This window comes from Vespula vulgaris, chromosome 16 (assembly GCF_905475345.1).
Source record: "Vespula vulgaris chromosome 16, iyVesVulg1.1, whole genome shotgun sequence".
NCBI lineage: Eukaryota > Metazoa > Arthropoda > Insecta > Hymenoptera > Vespidae > Vespula > Vespula vulgaris.
Genome location: NC_066601.1, coordinates 2,264,793 through 2,281,726, shown reverse-complemented (window position 1 = coordinate 2,281,726; position 16,934 = coordinate 2,264,793). Strand labels below are relative to the sequence as shown.

The 16,934-nt window shown below is 31.7% G+C and overlaps 3 protein-coding genes across 7 annotated transcripts; 1 reads left to right on the top strand and 2 right to left on the bottom strand.

Annotated features, from left to right (window-relative positions):
* The first annotated feature begins 132 nt into the window (after positions 1–132).
* Positions 133–6,641, top strand: LOC127069839 (regulator of nonsense transcripts 1). Of its 2 annotated transcripts, XM_051007400.1 has the most exons (6): positions 133–267; positions 407–637; positions 1,323–1,600; positions 1,677–1,832; positions 1,914–2,507; positions 2,590–6,641. In XM_051007400.1, exons 2-6 carry the CDS (start codon positions 449–451, stop codon positions 4,730–4,732), a joined length of 3,360 nt encoding a protein of 1,119 aa, XP_050863357.1. In that variant the 5' UTR covers positions 133–267; positions 407–448; the 3' UTR covers positions 4,733–6,641. The 2 variants fall into 2 exon arrangements, with proteins under 2 accessions (XP_050863357.1, XP_050863356.1); XM_051007399.1 differs by having other exon boundaries at positions 178–637.
* Positions 6,642–8,167: 1,526 nt separating this feature from the next.
* LOC127069840 (poly(A) RNA polymerase gld-2 homolog A-like) lies at positions 8,168–14,473 on the bottom strand. Of its 4 annotated transcripts, XM_051007401.1 has the most exons (12): positions 13,745–14,473; positions 12,869–13,099; positions 12,095–12,367; positions 11,448–11,842; positions 11,170–11,351; positions 10,803–11,086; positions 10,523–10,691; positions 10,285–10,428; positions 10,078–10,206; positions 9,795–9,984; positions 9,599–9,714; positions 8,168–9,497 (listed from the first exon to the last, which is right to left on the bottom strand). In XM_051007401.1, exons 3-12 carry the CDS (start codon positions 12,278–12,280, stop codon positions 9,334–9,336), a joined length of 1,959 nt encoding a protein of 652 aa, XP_050863358.1. In that variant the 5' UTR covers positions 12,281–12,367; positions 12,869–13,099; positions 13,745–14,473; the 3' UTR covers positions 8,168–9,333. The 4 variants fall into 4 exon arrangements, with proteins under 4 accessions (XP_050863358.1, XP_050863360.1, XP_050863359.1 ...); XM_051007403.1 differs by lacking the exon at positions 12,869–13,099 and having other exon boundaries at positions 12,095–12,241; XM_051007402.1 differs by lacking the exon at positions 13,745–14,473 and adding an exon at positions 13,596–13,731 and having other exon boundaries at positions 12,095–13,099.
* A 494-nt stretch (positions 14,474–14,967) lies between these two features.
* LOC127069842 (coatomer subunit epsilon) lies at positions 14,968–16,874 on the bottom strand. Its single transcript, XM_051007409.1, has 3 exons — positions 16,714–16,874; positions 15,700–16,188; positions 14,968–15,534 (listed from the first exon to the last, which is right to left on the bottom strand). The coding sequence occupies exons 1-3, from the start codon at positions 16,816–16,818 to the stop codon at positions 15,226–15,228; spliced, it is 903 nt and encodes a 300-aa protein (XP_050863366.1). The 5' UTR covers positions 16,819–16,874; the 3' UTR covers positions 14,968–15,225.
* Positions 16,875–16,934: the final 60 nt, after the last annotated feature.

The following is a 16,934-nucleotide window of genomic DNA, read 5'->3' as shown; positions in this document are numbered from 1 at the left end:
GGAGAAACCTCCAATCAACGTCCGTTTATAAAAGAATCTCAAATCCGATTTTCATTCAGACAAGTAATTCTTAGAACTTTTGGAAATCAGCTGATGACGTAATACTCAACGAATGACGGTGGCACGAAAAGACAAAACTTATATATCCATGTATAAGTGCTACGCTATGCGCGCGCCTGTGTGTGTGTGTGTGTTGGTGGGCGCGAGACAAAGTATGGCGTAGGATTTGTGGCCTCGTTCATCGAAGTGCTTCGAGAGTCTGGCATTGTACGTACGTTCTTACGATCGTATAGAACTTTCTTTAGAAAATACGAATAAGTGTGTTCACCTCGTGACGTTCTCTAAATCGACGTTAGCCGTTCAATTCGATAAACGAGCGCGTCTCGATTTTTACATCTCTCTTTAGGAACGATAAAAAAGACGACGTCGTGTCGGATCGTATAGCAGGATGAGCGTCGATGCTTATGGGCCAAGTAGCCAAACCCTAACGTTCCTTGATACCGAAGAAGCTGATTTAATCGGTGCCGATACTCAAGGAAGTGAATTTGATTTCACAGACTTTACTTTACCATCGCCAAGCCAGACACAGGCTTCGCAACACGATGCGGCTCAAAGTCAACCGAGTCAGCCTATACAGGTTGGTTTTTTACTATATTACACTTATCCGTACGTTTACCTTACGATTCCTTTCTAATGCATTTTTCAAATCATTACTCTAAATGTTCTTTCCGAAGACAACCATGCGGTGAAGACATAACCTCATTCTTGATTTACGAATAAAACTGTATGTGCCATGGAACGAACGTGACGATATGGTACTCGTGCGATTCTGTTTTCCAAACGATCATTCATCCAGTATTGTTTCATTATCATTATTTCCTTAAGGATATATCTTTTTTTTTGATGGTCCTCTCTCTATTTTTTTTTATTTATTTTTTTTTTTCATTTTGCTCCCGGCGATATGACCTTGAACGTTATGAACCTTTCGTTTATGTTTTTCTTTACTACGATTAATCATTGATTAATGATCACAAAAGAAATGATTTTTTTTATGTCAATGTAATCTTATGAGATTGAATCTTCAGAATGTACATAAAAGAATTTTTTCTTGCATGCCAAGGATATTATATTGTTTCTTTTTTTAATGGCAATATTTATATTTGGATGATATGTAAAATGTATTAGATACTTATTTAATTGACAACATTACGTTTAAAAAGTAAAAGTATTAGTTATGACAAAACAATAAAATTATTTGAAAAAATTAATGAACTTTGTAATGCAATTGTGCGAGATTTATGAAAATATTTGTTTTGATGTAGGTTAATGGAACAAGCGGTAGTTCGTCACTGGACTTAAAAATTTCTGGAGCTGCTCAAAGCCTTGCTGAACTACAGTTTGAAGAGGAAGAAGAAGAGGCGTATTATAACCGTGATTTACCAGAACATGCGTGCAAATATTGTGGAATTCATGAAGCTTCTTGTGTTGTTATGTGTAACGTATGTCGTAAATGGTTCTGCAATGGACGAGGCAATACATCAGGTTCCCACATTATCAATCACCTTGTTCGAGCAAAGCACAAAGAAGTTACATTGCACAGGTGCTTATAAGTCTATACTATTCGTTATATTTGATCTGTTCGATCGTTCGTTTACTCATTTAATTACTGTTAATAGAGATGGACCATTGGGAGAAACTGTATTAGAATGTTATTCCTGTGCAGTTAGAAATGTATTTGTTCTTGGTTTTATACCAGCTAAAGCGGATTCTGTTGTCGTATTATTGTGCCGACAACCTTGTGCAGCCCAAAGCTCCCTCAAAGATATGAATTGGTACGTTAACTTTATTTTATCTAAAGATAAAGTGCGTATAAAATAGATATTAATTAACGCATTTTAATATACAACAATCAGGGATCAAGAACAATGGAAACCTTTGATAGAAGATCGTAGTTTCTTAGCATGGCTTGTAAAGATACCATCTGAACAGGAACAGCTAAGAGCCAGACAAATCTCTGCCCAGCAGATTAACAAATTGGAAGAATTGTGGCGGGACAACGTCGACGCAACTTTCCAAGATCTTGAGAAGCCTGGCGTAGATGAAGAACCACAACAGGTCTTGCTACGTTACGAGGATGGGTATCAATATCAGAATATATTTGGCCCGCTCGTAAAGTTAGAAGCCGATTATGACAAGCGTTTAAAAGAATCGCAAACTCAAGAAAATATCGAAGTACGGTGGGATGTAGGTTTGAATAAAAAGACAATAGCATATTTTATGTTAGCTAAAACGGATGGTGACATGAAATTAATGCATGGAGATGAATTAAGACTTCGTTATTTGGGAGAACTTCATAAACCATGGTCTGGTATTGGCCATGTTATCAAAATTCCTGACAATTACGGAGAGGAAGTCGGTATCGAATTGAAAAATAACGCAGGCGCTCCTACGGAGTGCATCAGTAATTTTGTCGTCGATTTCATCTGGAAAAGCACGAGCTTCGATCGGTTGGTACATCTTAAGATTATAGCTTTAAATAACCGAGCAGTGGAATCCGGATATATCTAAAAACTTTTTTCTCTTTCATAGGATGCAACTAGCACTACGAAAATTTGCTGTGGATGATACGTCCGTATCAGCTTATATATATCATAGATTGTTGGGTCACGAAGTAGAAGAAGTTCTATTTCGCTGTCATCTTCCGAAACATTTTAGTGCTCCTAACTTGCCAGATTTGAATCGATCCCAAGTATACGCTGTGAAACACGCTGTACAACGACCTTTGTCTTTGATTCAAGGTCCGCCTGGTACAGGAAAAACTGTAACTAGCGCCACAATAGTTTATCAGCTAGTAAAACAAAACGGAGGTCCAGTACTCGTTTGTGCACCTTCTAACACCGCAGTCGATCAACTTACGGAGAAGGTACATAAATCCAACTTAAAGGTCGTACGTCTTTGTGCAAAATCACGAGAGGCAATCGATTCGCCCGTGAGTTTTCTTGCATTGCACAATCAAATAAAAAATATGGAAACAAATACAGAATTGCAAAAGCTTCAACAATTGAAAGACGAAACGGGAGAATTATCGAGCGTAGATGAGAAACGTTACAGGCTTTTAAAGAAAGCTGCCGAAAAGGAATTGTTAGAGGCGGCTGACGTAATATGTTGCACTTGCGTTGGCGCGGGTGATCCGAGACTGCACAGACTAAAATTTCACTCTATACTTATAGACGAGAGTATGCAAGCAACGGAACCAGAATGTATGGTACCTGTCGTCCTCGGTGCTAAGCAATTAATTCTCGTCGGAGATCATTGTCAATTAGGACCTGTCGTTATGTGTAAAAAGGCAGCGCGAGCTGGGCTTTCCCAATCGCTGTTCGAAAGATTGGTCGTTCTTGGCATCAGACCTTTCCGTTTGGAGGTGCAATATCGCATGCATCCAGATTTGTCTCGTTTCCCGTCCAACTTCTTTTACGAAGGTTCCCTTCAAAATGGAGTATGTGCCGACGAAAGAAAATTGTTAAAGATAGATTTTCCCTGGCCTGCTCCTGACAAACCCATGTTCTTCTACGTGACTCAAGGTCAAGAAGAAATCGCTGGTAGCGGTACGTCTTACTTGAACCGTACAGAAGCATCTAACGTAGAAAAAATAACAACAAGATTTTTACGTTGTGGCGTAAAACCAGAACAAATCGGTGTGATAACACCTTACGAAGGGCAAAGGGCATACTTGGTGCAATACATGCAATATCAAGGTTCGCTGCATTCTAAACTATATCAAGAAATAGAAGTCGCAAGCGTCGATGCTTTTCAAGGGCGCGAAAAGGACATAATAATAATGTCTTGCGTAAGATCGAACGAACATCAGGGTATAGGGTTTTTAAACGATCCTAGAAGATTAAACGTTGCGTTGACTCGTGCAAAATACGGAATCATTATCGTAGGAAATCCAAAAGTGCTTTCGAAGCAACCACTTTGGAATCATTTGCTGAGCTTTTACAAGGAACAAAAAGTCCTTGTAGAGGGCCCGTTGAACAATTTGAAAGAATCTATGATACAGTTTGCTAAACCAAAAAAGCTTGTTAATGCTGCGAATCCAGGCTCGCACTTTATGACGACATCCATGTACGATGCCAGAGAAGTTTTGATTCCTGGCTCGGTATACGATCGTTCGGGTACTCAAGTTAACGGCACTCAAAATCACAATCCGTATTACCAGAGAAACGTGCCTCTGGATATTTTCAGTAGAACCCACGACACCATAAGTTACATAAGTCCTGAAAGAGCTCAGGCTGCTATGAATAACGTACCGGTACCAGTGGGTATGTTTATGAACATGGCCCACGTACCTCCGCGTTTCTACAATCAGCATCAACAGGCTTTACAAGCGAGACAGAATCAACGAAACAGACGTGGCACGGCCGCATCTAAAAACAAATCTGGCGCGCGTATGGGTAAGCTAAGTCAAACCGAACAAAATACACAACCTTATAGCCAACCAGGTTTACCGTTGACTCAAGGCACGACTCAAGGTATGTCGCAACCGGGATTCAGTCTTTCTCAGCCTGGTTTAAGCCAGGCAGAACTTTCTCAGGATTCCTTCGCGGTAGGGGAATTTCAATCACAAATGGACGGCTTGCTGTCCCAAGATTCGACTTATCAAGGTGATAGAAGTGGTTTTTATCAATCTGGTCAGTCACAAGCCGGGGGACAATTCTCCCAGCCATACTGAGCCAAGACCATACGGCTGAGCAACGCAATTGCCATGCAGCGTCGCGGGAGCGACTGAAGGCTCGTTTGACCAATTCTTCTTCGACCAACAACTCAAATCACTAACTGCGCAAAACGGTAAAACGGCTCGGCGATCGAGTATGGTATATGCATGGAGTCGTCGGCGTAAAAGTGGATTTAAGGGAGGAAGTCTGTCGCCGTCGTCGTCGTCGTCGTCGTCGTCTTCGTCGTCTTCGTCGTCGTCGTCGTCGTCTTCGTCGTCGTCGTCGTCGTCGTCGTCGTCGTCGTCGTCGTCGCCGTCGCCGTCGCCGTCGCCGTCGTTAACGATTACTCGTCGAATGATGGAAATGAATAATAACCGCTGGTTATAATAGTGCGACAAAGAAACAGAAAACATCTAAAACTGGGAGACGACAACGAATATTACCAATCACCGTGACACGCGTTTACCGTGAACGGACCGTTTTATCGCGGGGATCGAGTGACGCTAGGATTAAAAAGTCAAAAAAAAATAAATAAATAAAAAAAGTAATAAAAAAAATGATAAAAATAAAAACAGGAGAAAAAATGGGACGTGTAAAGCTTCATGACTTGACCAAATTCGAAAAGTGTGCCAATATAAGTTAGAGGTAACAACGTTATAAATAACGATGAATATCCCTGAAGAAAACGATACTGCTAACATCTTCAAGTATTTCAAATCGTATGGGAAAAAAAAAGAGAAGAAAAAAAGAGAAAAATAATAATAAATTATCATCACGAAAGATCCACAGCAACCGGCGAAGCTAACGATCCTGCAAGTAATAACGTTCTAGTATATTCAGTTCCTTCAATTTTCATATTGATATATGGGCACGTATACAGAAAAAAACACGCATTTACAAATATACCTGCATAGAGTAGACGTACAGACAATAGTCAAGAGACCAAGGTAAAAGAAAGCAAATCAGTTATTACATCGAGTATACGCAAGATGCTTGTAGAATTATTTCCAACAAGAGATACGAAGTTACGATTTATCCGGCTTTACTGGTGAGCTGTGAACGAGATTTGGGATTTGTCAAAGAACGATTATCATTACTGGAGAATATATGGCACGTAACGACTACCACCAAATTGTCTTGATATCTGGATCGGCCAGAATCGCTGATTTAATCATCATTGGACAGCATGAAGCCAACACTTCTGCATCATCACGAATGAACGTCATCCCTTCTCACAAACTCGGCGTGACATAAAAACATTATGCTAACCGCGGGGAATTCTATTCCAATCGTATCAATCAATACGTATAATTTTCTGTTATTTCAATATTTATTTGCCGCAGGGGTCACAGAATATTTACACATGCGATATATCTTCTGTTCGAATTTTGACTTTTTTTCCTTTATAATAATGCAACACACAAGATGTCATGGCGTAGAATTCATCATAAATACACCCTAGTACGTATTGTATTATATATTATTTTTGATTTCTATTAGTGCTTTATTTAAGCGGTTTTGAGTAATTAAAAAAAAAATGCATAAATAATTATAAAATAATTATAGAAAATTTTTAATATTATTTTCGTTCATCATAATATATAAACATTCTTCATTTAGCATTCTAGATTATTTTATTCGTTACGATATTTTGATTAATATCATTTAACTTTTATTCATTGTGATCGGTCATCTATTATTGTTTTTTTCTGAACCCCTGCTTTTCTCTTTCTATTATCTATCTATGCTCTAGCTTCTGGCAGTAATGAATTGGTTATATCGCAGTAAGAAATTATCTGTATTATGCATTACAAAATTATTATTTTTTTTTTCTCTCCGACCAACAGCGCACCGCTAACTGCAGATTATAATATGGAAATTCATTGTAAACTCTTATGGTACAAATAAATTTGATTTGAAAATATACTTTGTCATTGTTTCATTTAAAGTTATTAGTCTATTAACTTATACACTTCTTCAATTACAAAGTTTCTGTTCGTTCGTTTGAAAACTATCAATTTTGCATTTGTTGCAAACTAGGAAATATAATAAAATAATTTATGCATGTAGAAATACATGTAGATTGCTTTTATTTAACAAGAAAATGAAGATTACAAAAATTTAACTTATTATTTGTAGTTTAGACGTTTGCTACTACTTACTGATGATACTTTATAAGAAATTTGAAAAAAATATTTTCTCTATATATGTATGAATGTGGAAGAAATATTTATAATTGAAAATTATAGTTATATACCGAATATTTTTTCTACATATTTTTCGTTCAATCATTTGTACAATTTTTTTCATATCTGTAAATATATATATACATATACATATACATATTTATATATATACATACATATATATATATATACATATATCTATATATGAATATATTAAGTTATCTTTTAGAAAATATTTTGGCACTTGGGTCGGAATTGTATACATTATCCGGCAAAAAAATTTATCAGAATATTTAATGAAATATTACTAAATTTATCAAATTTCGAATAATTTCATGATAATTAAAAAAAAAAAAAATAATAACAATCAATAATATCAGTATCACACGAATGTGAATATATGACTTTTACAGCAGTTAAGTAGAGCAATTACATATGACCAAAATTTTTTAATGTTTAAACAGATTTGATATAATAACGAAGATGTTCATTGTTATAATTTTTATAATTATTTTTTTATAATTTAAATTTCACTTTTATATAATATAATTTGTCTAATATAATATTGATTTAATTTAATTTAAATGAAGACGAACTAGTCAGGTATAAGACTAGAATATTTTAATGCAACTCTTCGTCTTAGAAGATGCAATAATTTGGGGTATGATATGCTTATATCAACATATGAATAAATTTTATATAATGGATATAATTAACATAGGTGCCTTGAAATTTATCCATCTTATCTTGTATAGGAACTTTTGTATATATATATATATGAATAATTATTGAAAATATTTGATATAACATTTGTACCACCACACGTATCTGATTAGATCTAGTTGTTCGACATTCTGAAGTTATTATAGAATGTATACAGAGTTTTAGATAGTATTTTGAATAACCAATTAGAAATTCAATTAGGCAAAAAAATAAAACCTAATCAGATATAATAGAAGCAAATTAACAAGAGAAAGTCAATTAAATCTTATGCGATTGTTTCAGTTATTAATGCATACACCATAATAAAGAAGAATATGATTGTTTTCTTTCATAATATCGCATATCAACCCAATAGGTTCTTATAATTCCATTGTATAGATTTAAAAAATATTTTATATCTCATTATTACTATGATGTATTCATTAAACTTAACTTTAACAAGACGCGATAAACTTAAACATAATAAACGCAATTTAATTTCCTGCATGTTTTTTATGATTTCCAAAATATTTTTTCTTCTTTAAAAATGTTTTTTTCTTTTAGTTTTTTGTTTTTTTTTGTTTTGTTTTGTTTTATTTTGTTATAATAGTTTCAAAATAATTACTTTATAACTATTGTTACATCCTACACTAGTGCACTCTGTATTGTAGGCAGTAACGTTTTATATTAATAAGTACCATTTTTTGTTTTATTCTTTTTTGTTTTTTTTTTTTGGTTCTTTCTTTCTTTCTTTCTTTCTTTCTTTCTTTCTTTCTTTCTTTTTTTCTTTCTTCTTCTGTTTCTTTCTTTTCCTCTTTCTTTTCGATATTTCGCTTAATAACACAATTTCGTTACAGTGTCACTTTACTTTTATATATGTAGAACTTTCTCTGCAGTATACATAAATATTACACTATATCTCATTTATATTTTTTTGTTTTTAATTTTTATAAATTAATTTCAGCAAAAATTTATAATATTCTATATTAATGCCGAGACGACATTAGAACACACGTGCAGAGTAAGTCTTGTCCATATTTCTGTAATTTTGTCTACGACAAATCTTAACGAAACTATCGAATTGGCTGGCACCGCACGAGATCTTAGTTATAAAAAAGTGATAAACACAAGGCACCACAGCTTCGTTTAATGATGCAAAAGATTTCTATGTAAAGTAACATGTTTCTTCTGTTACGCACTATATAATTTTTAATATACATCAGGATAAACTTATTTATTCATTTCACATTTCACATAACTAATACTTTTTTTAGGAAGCGTTTCACAGTCTATATATTTATATCCCTTTTTCTCATAATGAAAAATATTTAAAGAGTATGTACGTAAATATCACCAAAATAATTCATATTCGATCATATTAGGAGTGAAATGATATCAAAGATGTATAAAAAAATAATCTGAGATTTTCATAGAAAATAATTGCAGACAAAATAGAGAAAAAAAGGGACACTATTTGCAGTTTTACTCTTAACACATCAATGAAATAAGATGAATTCATGCTAAATTATTATCACAAATATGATCACATTGAACTGAGACAAGCTCAGAATTATTTCATCACAGTGTATATCGTTTCTTACACCGTTAGGTGACAAATATTCAAAATACCTCTAGCTTAAAAGAGGATCATTGCTAACGCAAAATATGTGGAAGCACCTGATTATCCTACATAGTGCCTATATTCTTAAGCACTAATATTTAGGATATCATTATGTCATAGCAAAAGATGATATAGTATTAACTTTGACAAAGATGCTTGCTAAATTATGACCTTCCTTTAGTTTTTGGTAGGTACAATCAAATATCTGCTTGATTCTTGCAAATACATCTGGGTCATACACCGACCTAGCAGTATTTGTCAAATCAAATGGTTCTGTAAAATATAATGAGACATTTAGAAAAAAATATATATATATACATACATATACATTATGTATTAATATAAACAATTTTTCCTCAAGGACATCTACATACCTTCGATACATAGACATTTCCATTGATGTGGATCATTTTTTAACGATCGTGCTCTCCTACATTCGTCTATTGGTATTTTACGTGCCAAACGTACAGAAATTGCATATTGGCTGAAACTGATCAATTTTGTCTCCTCTATCACATGCGTTATATCTAAAAATATTAGTAAAATTATATAAAATACGGGATAACTCACTTGAATGTGACGTAATATCTAAAAAATTCTACAAAAAGTTCTCCGAGCGATTGACGATTTGTAGGATAAAACCATGTATGTGGAATGTTTAATTTCTCATTAATATCTATGGAATGAATATCTGTATGTGGTCCAAATTTTCCTACATATAAAGAATGTAAACATGGAAGAACTGGAGGATTGACGCCACCTACGATATATAACATTTACTTTTATACGATGGTGTATTAAAATAATTTTTTGTAAAAATATAATTACTCTTTTATAAAAAAAAAAAACCTACATTGTAGAAAATGTATGACCATTAAAACTAAAGAGTAACTAGATATTGTCATGTTTTTGGCGTCATTTATATTTTGACATTGAGCCCATAATTTGACAACTAGAACCAAAGGTCTTACTCTCCAGTCAACTGTAAAATACATATAAATATATGTATACACACCGAGTTTGTTAATAAAAATACATTCACTCACACTTATTCACTTACTTTGAGAATAACAATAAAGGAGATGAGTATTACGTATTCCTACAGCATTATTGCAATTGAGATCAACTTCTAAATTTTGCATAGCATCGTGAAACTTCAAGATTGGAACTTTTGCTTGTATAAGTTCAAGTTGTGTTATAATATCTAATACAAATAAACGATACAAATTTCTAACTAGGCTCATTCTAACAAAATGTAGACATCATTAAAAATATCAATAAATTAGAGAAAGTTTTACCAGATCGTTTGAGACACCTTAATATCTGTTCTAAATGGGCAATAGCTTCATTTCTTTGATCCATTTCCGTATGTCTCACTAATAAGCACATATCTACATCACTATTGTCAGATCCAAAACCATTCATTGTTGAACCAACCAAAAATAATCCATATTTTGGAAATGTTCCCTAAAAATAATCAACATAGTATTTATTACAATGAATGAATCTACTTCGTTAAGAGTTTAATACTTTTATCAGAGGAACTATTATTTTTCACATTGATTTTGGAAAATTTACCTTTATTAAAACATAGAGATATTTCCAAAGATTCATTTTATTTCTATAAACAACTTCAGTTTGCTGATTTGTAATAAACTTCTTCCAAATATCCTGCGAAAGTTTGTCCCACACGGTTCCAGTTATTAAATCAGCTGGTGTGTAATTTACTTCAATAAGATGAGATCTAGCGAGAAATCGATCTGGAGCTGTGTAACACCTAGGGAACATACTGTAACCTGGTAATATTACTCCTGTGAATTTTTTACCCCGTTGAGATCTTTGAGGGGGTGGACTACCTTTACCTATACAATTAATTTTTGCTCATTAAAATAAAAAGAAAGTTTTGATCTTATAACTATATAGAAATAAGTTAATTTCTAATCACCTGTATGATATCTCCTTTTATTCTGATAATTTTGTAATGATCTGGGAGTTGAAAAAGCAGGATAATAATTAACGGGTCGTTGATTTTGATAAAATTGATGTGCTGAGGCACTTGAAATAAAACCCTCTTCTGTAATTTTATTATTTACAATACTATAGTCTGATTGCACTCTATGTAACTTTCTACAAAAAGGTAATGAGTCATTTTATTTTTTACATCTTGTATTTAGTTTATTATCTCTATTAATAAGAGTTATTAGATATTTATACACTGCTTACTTGATTCCTCGCTCAATTGAAGATGTTATAGAATCCCGTTCATCTGAACTTTCATTCTGGCTACTATCAGCTTGATATTTACTGGGGGTTGGAGAACGGGAACTAAAGCCACTGTCACTATTATATTTATCATTATACAAAAAGTTTTCTCTATACGAACTTTTTTTACTTGTTTTATTACTCCAATGTTGTTTCTTTATTGAATTATTATTTGATGGTCTAAAATTTAGATGCAAGGGTGGTTGTAGAGGGGAAGTATTGTTTGGCGGAATAATTCGCCTTGGCCAGTTTCCTGAACCAGAACCAGTACCTACATTACTGACATAATCTATGTGCCGCAATGAAGGAATTTCAACACCCATTAATTGCAATAATTCCAATGGATAACTTCCAGTCTGAAAAGCATTGTTCAGTTTTTTAAAAATATTTATTGACAATCAAAAAAGAGAGAGAAATAATAATGCTAATTTCTGCTACCAATGCAAAGCAATTGTAAAAATTTTATTATATATAATAACCACAAATCATTACAAACTAATAATAGTTAATAATTTTGAGAAAAGCCCTAAAACCTAGTATTACTATAATGATGCACATTAAGCAGAGATTTTTTTTTTTGCTGGAAGCTATGAATATTATATACATACCTGCATCATATGATGCCTATTATGGCCAGACACATCAGGTATATACTGTGTATATTCTGCCGGTGATAATACATTTGTACTATTAATATGTACCATTTGTGTTGGCGTTGATAGATATTGTCCACTCGCATGTTGGCCACCCATAATCTGCACCATCATTTGTGGTGGATACATAGTGTGATACATAATTAATATAGTATTAAAAAGCACTAAGAAGCTTGCTCTTGATAATTCTAACGCAACACTAAATTGTGTTACAAATGAGCGTTGTACCTATTTTAACATCCCAATCAAAATAACTTTATAAATCATTCAACTTTATTTACAGCAATATCTAATATGTTCAAGGCACAAGATATAAAGGCAAATAACTTTGCTTCTGTATTATTTTCACTTAGGCACATTCCTCTTAATTCTCTTGTATATTTATTATATGTACGTTATTAAATTTAATTTTTTTATTTACATTAATATATCGAACTACAATTGCACAGTATATACTATATTTAATAATAACATTAAAACAAACAATGATACTGCAATGAAATAAATATCCAAAGATCAAAATAGCAAATCCATTTAATTCAATAATATTTTGTCATGGTATTCTCAAAACAAGCAATATACGAAAAAGCAAAATATAAATAATGAGATAAACTATGCAATATTTTTTTCTATATTTTTAAATTATATTCAAATTAGCAGCATAATAAAGTTTTATGCAGGTGTATTATCAAAAAATTAGTTAAAGAAATTAAATAAATGATTATAAACCGTGAAATTCTTGCTTTAAACCCATATATCTTGTTCTTTGTTATCTTTATATATTTTGATGTCCTTTGTGCACTTATGAATAATTCATGGAATGTTGTCAAAGAATTTTCTATAGGCCTTTCATTTATAAATTTTGACTAAGATTTAGTTTTTTTAAATTACAAATTATACTGGATCTTTTGGAGTACTCGCTCCTAACTAAATTATAATTTACAAAAGCCTTTGTATTCCCTGAAAATATAAAAAAAATCTATTTTAGATATACATTTCCAAACTAGATTAGATTCTAGAATAAATCAGTAAAATGATATTCTAATTGAAAACATTATTACATGTACTATGTAAATCTATTCTTTCTATTAACATAAATAATGTAAAGAAGTAATAATAACATAATAAATATCAAAAACTAATTGTTACCTCTCTGAGATGATGTACAATAAAAATATATTTAATGAAAGGAAAATGAAATTTTGTTATCTTTCATGACATAAATTTAAGGACATTCGTTTGCAATGATTCTTTGATTGAAATTTGTAAAAACCTAAGACTTGTAATAACTAGCTTTAAAACATTTTAGGTTATGTCGATTTAGAAAAAAGGAGAATATCGTTACTTTCTACCTATTAGACGTGAAACTTGTTTTTAAACCCAATATAGATATTTAAACTTTTGAAAAAAAAAAGAAAAAAAATAATAGATTTAAAAATGATCGCTTTAAACTTACAATGTAACATGTACAAATGCTTAACGATACTACGAACGCTCTAGCAGTAGCAAATGTAAATCAATCTCTACGTGAGACAACAAGCAAAATAAAAGCTGTCAAAAGCGTAATAACATTGCTAAGTTTTCTAATAAGTAGTGCACAAATACCTGCTTTTAGTCGCCATGTTATGATAATATGTCCTCAATGTAACAATGCATCGTTCGACAAGTTTTTCTTTTTCTTTCGGTTAGTTCAAACTTATTTCGTAAACAACACGATTTAAATATTTCAATATGATCAATTCTAACGATGTTCTTTCATTAAATCTATCTTATTTTATGAGAACTGAGGTAGGCACGATTTGAGCAAGTTACGAATGATACTTTTTGTGCAACAAGTACAACGTTCACGAGCAAACTGCACGATCCTAAGCTTTCTATTATACCGATTATACGTTTAAATTTTCGAATTCTTTGACGTAATATGGACGTTTCTCGACTGACTTTGAATACTTCAAATAATTCTTGTTAGATGGCATTACAAACAAAATGTGGAAATACCGATCGAGATATTTCATTAAAAAAAATCTTGTACATATACATACACACACAAACATATGTATATACACATATATTAGTTCACAACTTCTACCATTTTTAAATAATTACGTATATACATTTATCCTTCAAAGATACTATGATAAATAATTCTATTTGTATACATGTATATATGTAAGAAACAATAAATAAAATCAAATCACGATGTGGTAATCGATACAAATAATGGTTTTTACGTTTCTATTAAACATAGTTTATACTAACGATTGAATTGATAGTACTAAATTAACGATATATAAAACATAACAAAATTCGACTAATTATTTTCTCCTTCTTTATCTTAAAAGTTACGGACTTGTACTCGTATTAATTACATTGTTCGCTAACTTGGTATATTAATGACCCTATTACGGTTATGACTCTACAATTGTCTTTAGTTGTTATGTACGTGTTTATGTTAACATGTTTTATTTTTTTATCGCAAACGAAATATTAAGATAAAAAAGAAAGTGCTTGTAGCCTTCCTTTATTGCAAACTAGCATGTAGTACAATACGTTATTTGTTATATGCACGTATGTATGTATATAACTACGCGCAAATTTCTATGATAAAAAAGATGATACATGCAAAATGAAAAAATTGCATATCAGAAATATCTTATTGACTGTACTGTAAAATGGCAGCCACATGGTTCTTTTATTTTGAAAACATTATTACCACGAGTGGTGTTGAGTTCATGTGGATTAAACATTTTTCTTTTTTTTATTTTTTTTTTTGTTTTTACTTTTTTGCAATCTTATCACAATAGTATCTTTAATTATAAAAAGGTTAATTTTGGAAAATCTCTGAACATGTACGTTTATTTCTGTGATTATGTCATAGAAATTTATATAAAAACAGAATATTCTTGCTTAAGAGCAAACTGCTTTACTATCATTCAATCAAGCCTCGTGACAAAATCTCATACACTTTGTCCCATAAATATTGTCTACATTCTGTAGTATGCCCTATTCAAAACTGACTCAATATTCTCATTAATACTTGTATTTTACTCGATCCATGGAATGCCAAAGTCTGAATGTATTGCAATTTAGGCAGACGATGAATATTGTTTTCTAAGTCTTTGAAATTCAATTTCTTTTTGCAAATATTCTTGAACAAATGGATGTTCCAAATGAGAATCCTTTAATTGACTTAAATAACGATTTGCAACTTCAGGTGGTTTTCCCATATGTTGTGAAAGAACAATCATATTGATTAAGGTGTCAGGATTATTACTATCTTTATCAAGTGATTCTTGCAAAGCTGTTTCAGCTTCTTCGTATTTTGCTTGACCAATAAAACAAGTAGCTTGGCCATTTAACAACATACTTGTACTGGAATGCTTATCAATCATTTCCTGAAACAATTAACAAATAACAGTCTATCTCAATGCATTAATCAATACACAGTACTTAAAATCGATTTATTTTTTTTATAAATGTTTTTAAATTGTTTTATGTTTAAGCAGTTTTACTAAATACAAGAACAACATAAAAATAAATGCTATATCTTTTTTCTGTACCTGAAATATGTAATAAGCATCCTGTAATTTGTCCCCTCCACTGCTTATGTTTAACCATGCTTGAGCAAGCTGTGTTAACGTAGCATCATCATCTTTCTCTTGCATCGTTTTGAGTTCTTTTCTAGCAAGATCCAATCGATCCATCTTCAAGTAAATTTGCAATGTTAATGCTAAACATTCCAAATGATCCACATTACGAAGTACTCGTAAAGCAGATTCTAAATTCTTTTCGTGATAGTATATAGTAGCAGCAACAATCATAAAATTGTGATTGTCTAAATTAGTGTGATTTGCTGCTTGATCTAATTCCGCAACGATTGCTTCTCTACGTGACGGATTTGCAAAATAATCCGCTAAAGTTTTCAATGGTTGTAATTCTAATGGTGATGAATTATTGATTTCATTTAAAACAATACGGAATTTCCTTTGTGCTATGTAAGCACGATATAAAAATACATCGCGTTCCATTGCTACCTCTGGAGAAGAGGGCTGTAATTAAAGAAAAATACAATATTGATATACATAATCTATTTTTAAATTACATTTTTATACAGGTACAAATAGTATAAAAATATTATAATAAAAATTCTATAGATATAATGGATAAACAATTTATAAAATGATAATTTTATATTTACTATTTACATGAAATAAAAATATACGATATGACTTATAATTGATTGTTATTACAAAAACATGTGTTTGTATTTATAAAATATTTATGAAATAATAGTAACAGCATGAATAATAAAATAACAATTTTTTCAATATTTAGTATTATATTGAAATTAAACATATCTATTAATAAATTGATACATGAAAAAGAATTATCGTTACACGAGATATTTTTTAATATTAATAAAATATATATTATTTTTTCATGTAAAAAATAAAAAATTTAGATTTAACAATAAATTAGACTAATGCAGTAGTACGATTGCGAAAGCAAAATAATTTTCTGGAAATTGACAATGTAAAAAAAAAATACCAGCATAAATTTGATAATATACGTACCTTGATTTTTTGTGTTTCGTTGATACATTGTTGATAATTACCGATATAAAAATGATTTTTTACGTCGAACAATTCATCGACATCGCTTTGCTGCTGACGTGCCATCTTGTCATTTCGATACTAGATAGTACTAGAATTTCTTCTTCGCTCCAATTACGTATTCCTCTATCTAGGGTCCCTAGATACCTACGAAAAGCATAAAACAAGGAATTTATGTCTCG

Bases quoted from the DNA above. Each gene is read 5' to 3' on its own strand.
- LOC127069839 (XM_051007400.1), top strand. From the start codon at position 449: ATGAGCGTCGATGCTTATGGGCCAAGTAGCCAAACCCTAACGTTCCTT. The intron at 638-1,322 runs GTTGGTTTTTTA...GTTTTGATGTAG, and splicing joins AACCGAGTCAGCCTATACAG to GTTAATGGAACAAGCGGTAG. The intron at 1,833-1,913 runs GTACGTTAACTT...TACAACAATCAG, and splicing joins TCCCTCAAAGATATGAATTG to GGATCAAGAACAATGGAAAC.
- LOC127069840 (XM_051007401.1), bottom strand. From the start codon at position 12,280: ATGTATCACACTATGTATCCACCACAAATGATGGTGCAGATTATGGGT. The intron at 11,087-11,169 runs GTGATTAGAAAT...TTAATTGTATAG, and splicing joins TAAAAGGAGATATCATACAG to GTAAAGGTAGTCCACCCCCT. The intron at 10,692-10,802 runs GTAAATTTTCCA...GATTATTTTTAG, and splicing joins ATCTCTATGTTTTAATAAAG to GGAACATTTCCAAAATATGG.
- LOC127069842 (XM_051007409.1), bottom strand. From the start codon at position 16,818: ATGGCACGTCAGCAGCAAAGCGATGTCGATGAATTGTTCGACGTAAAA. The intron at 16,189-16,713 runs GTACGTATATTA...CTTTAATTACAG, and splicing joins ACGAAACACAAAAAATCAAG to CCCTCTTCTCCAGAGGTAGC. The intron at 15,535-15,699 runs GTACAGAAAAAA...TAATTGTTTCAG, and splicing joins ATGCTTATTACATATTTCAG to GAAATGATTGATAAGCATTC.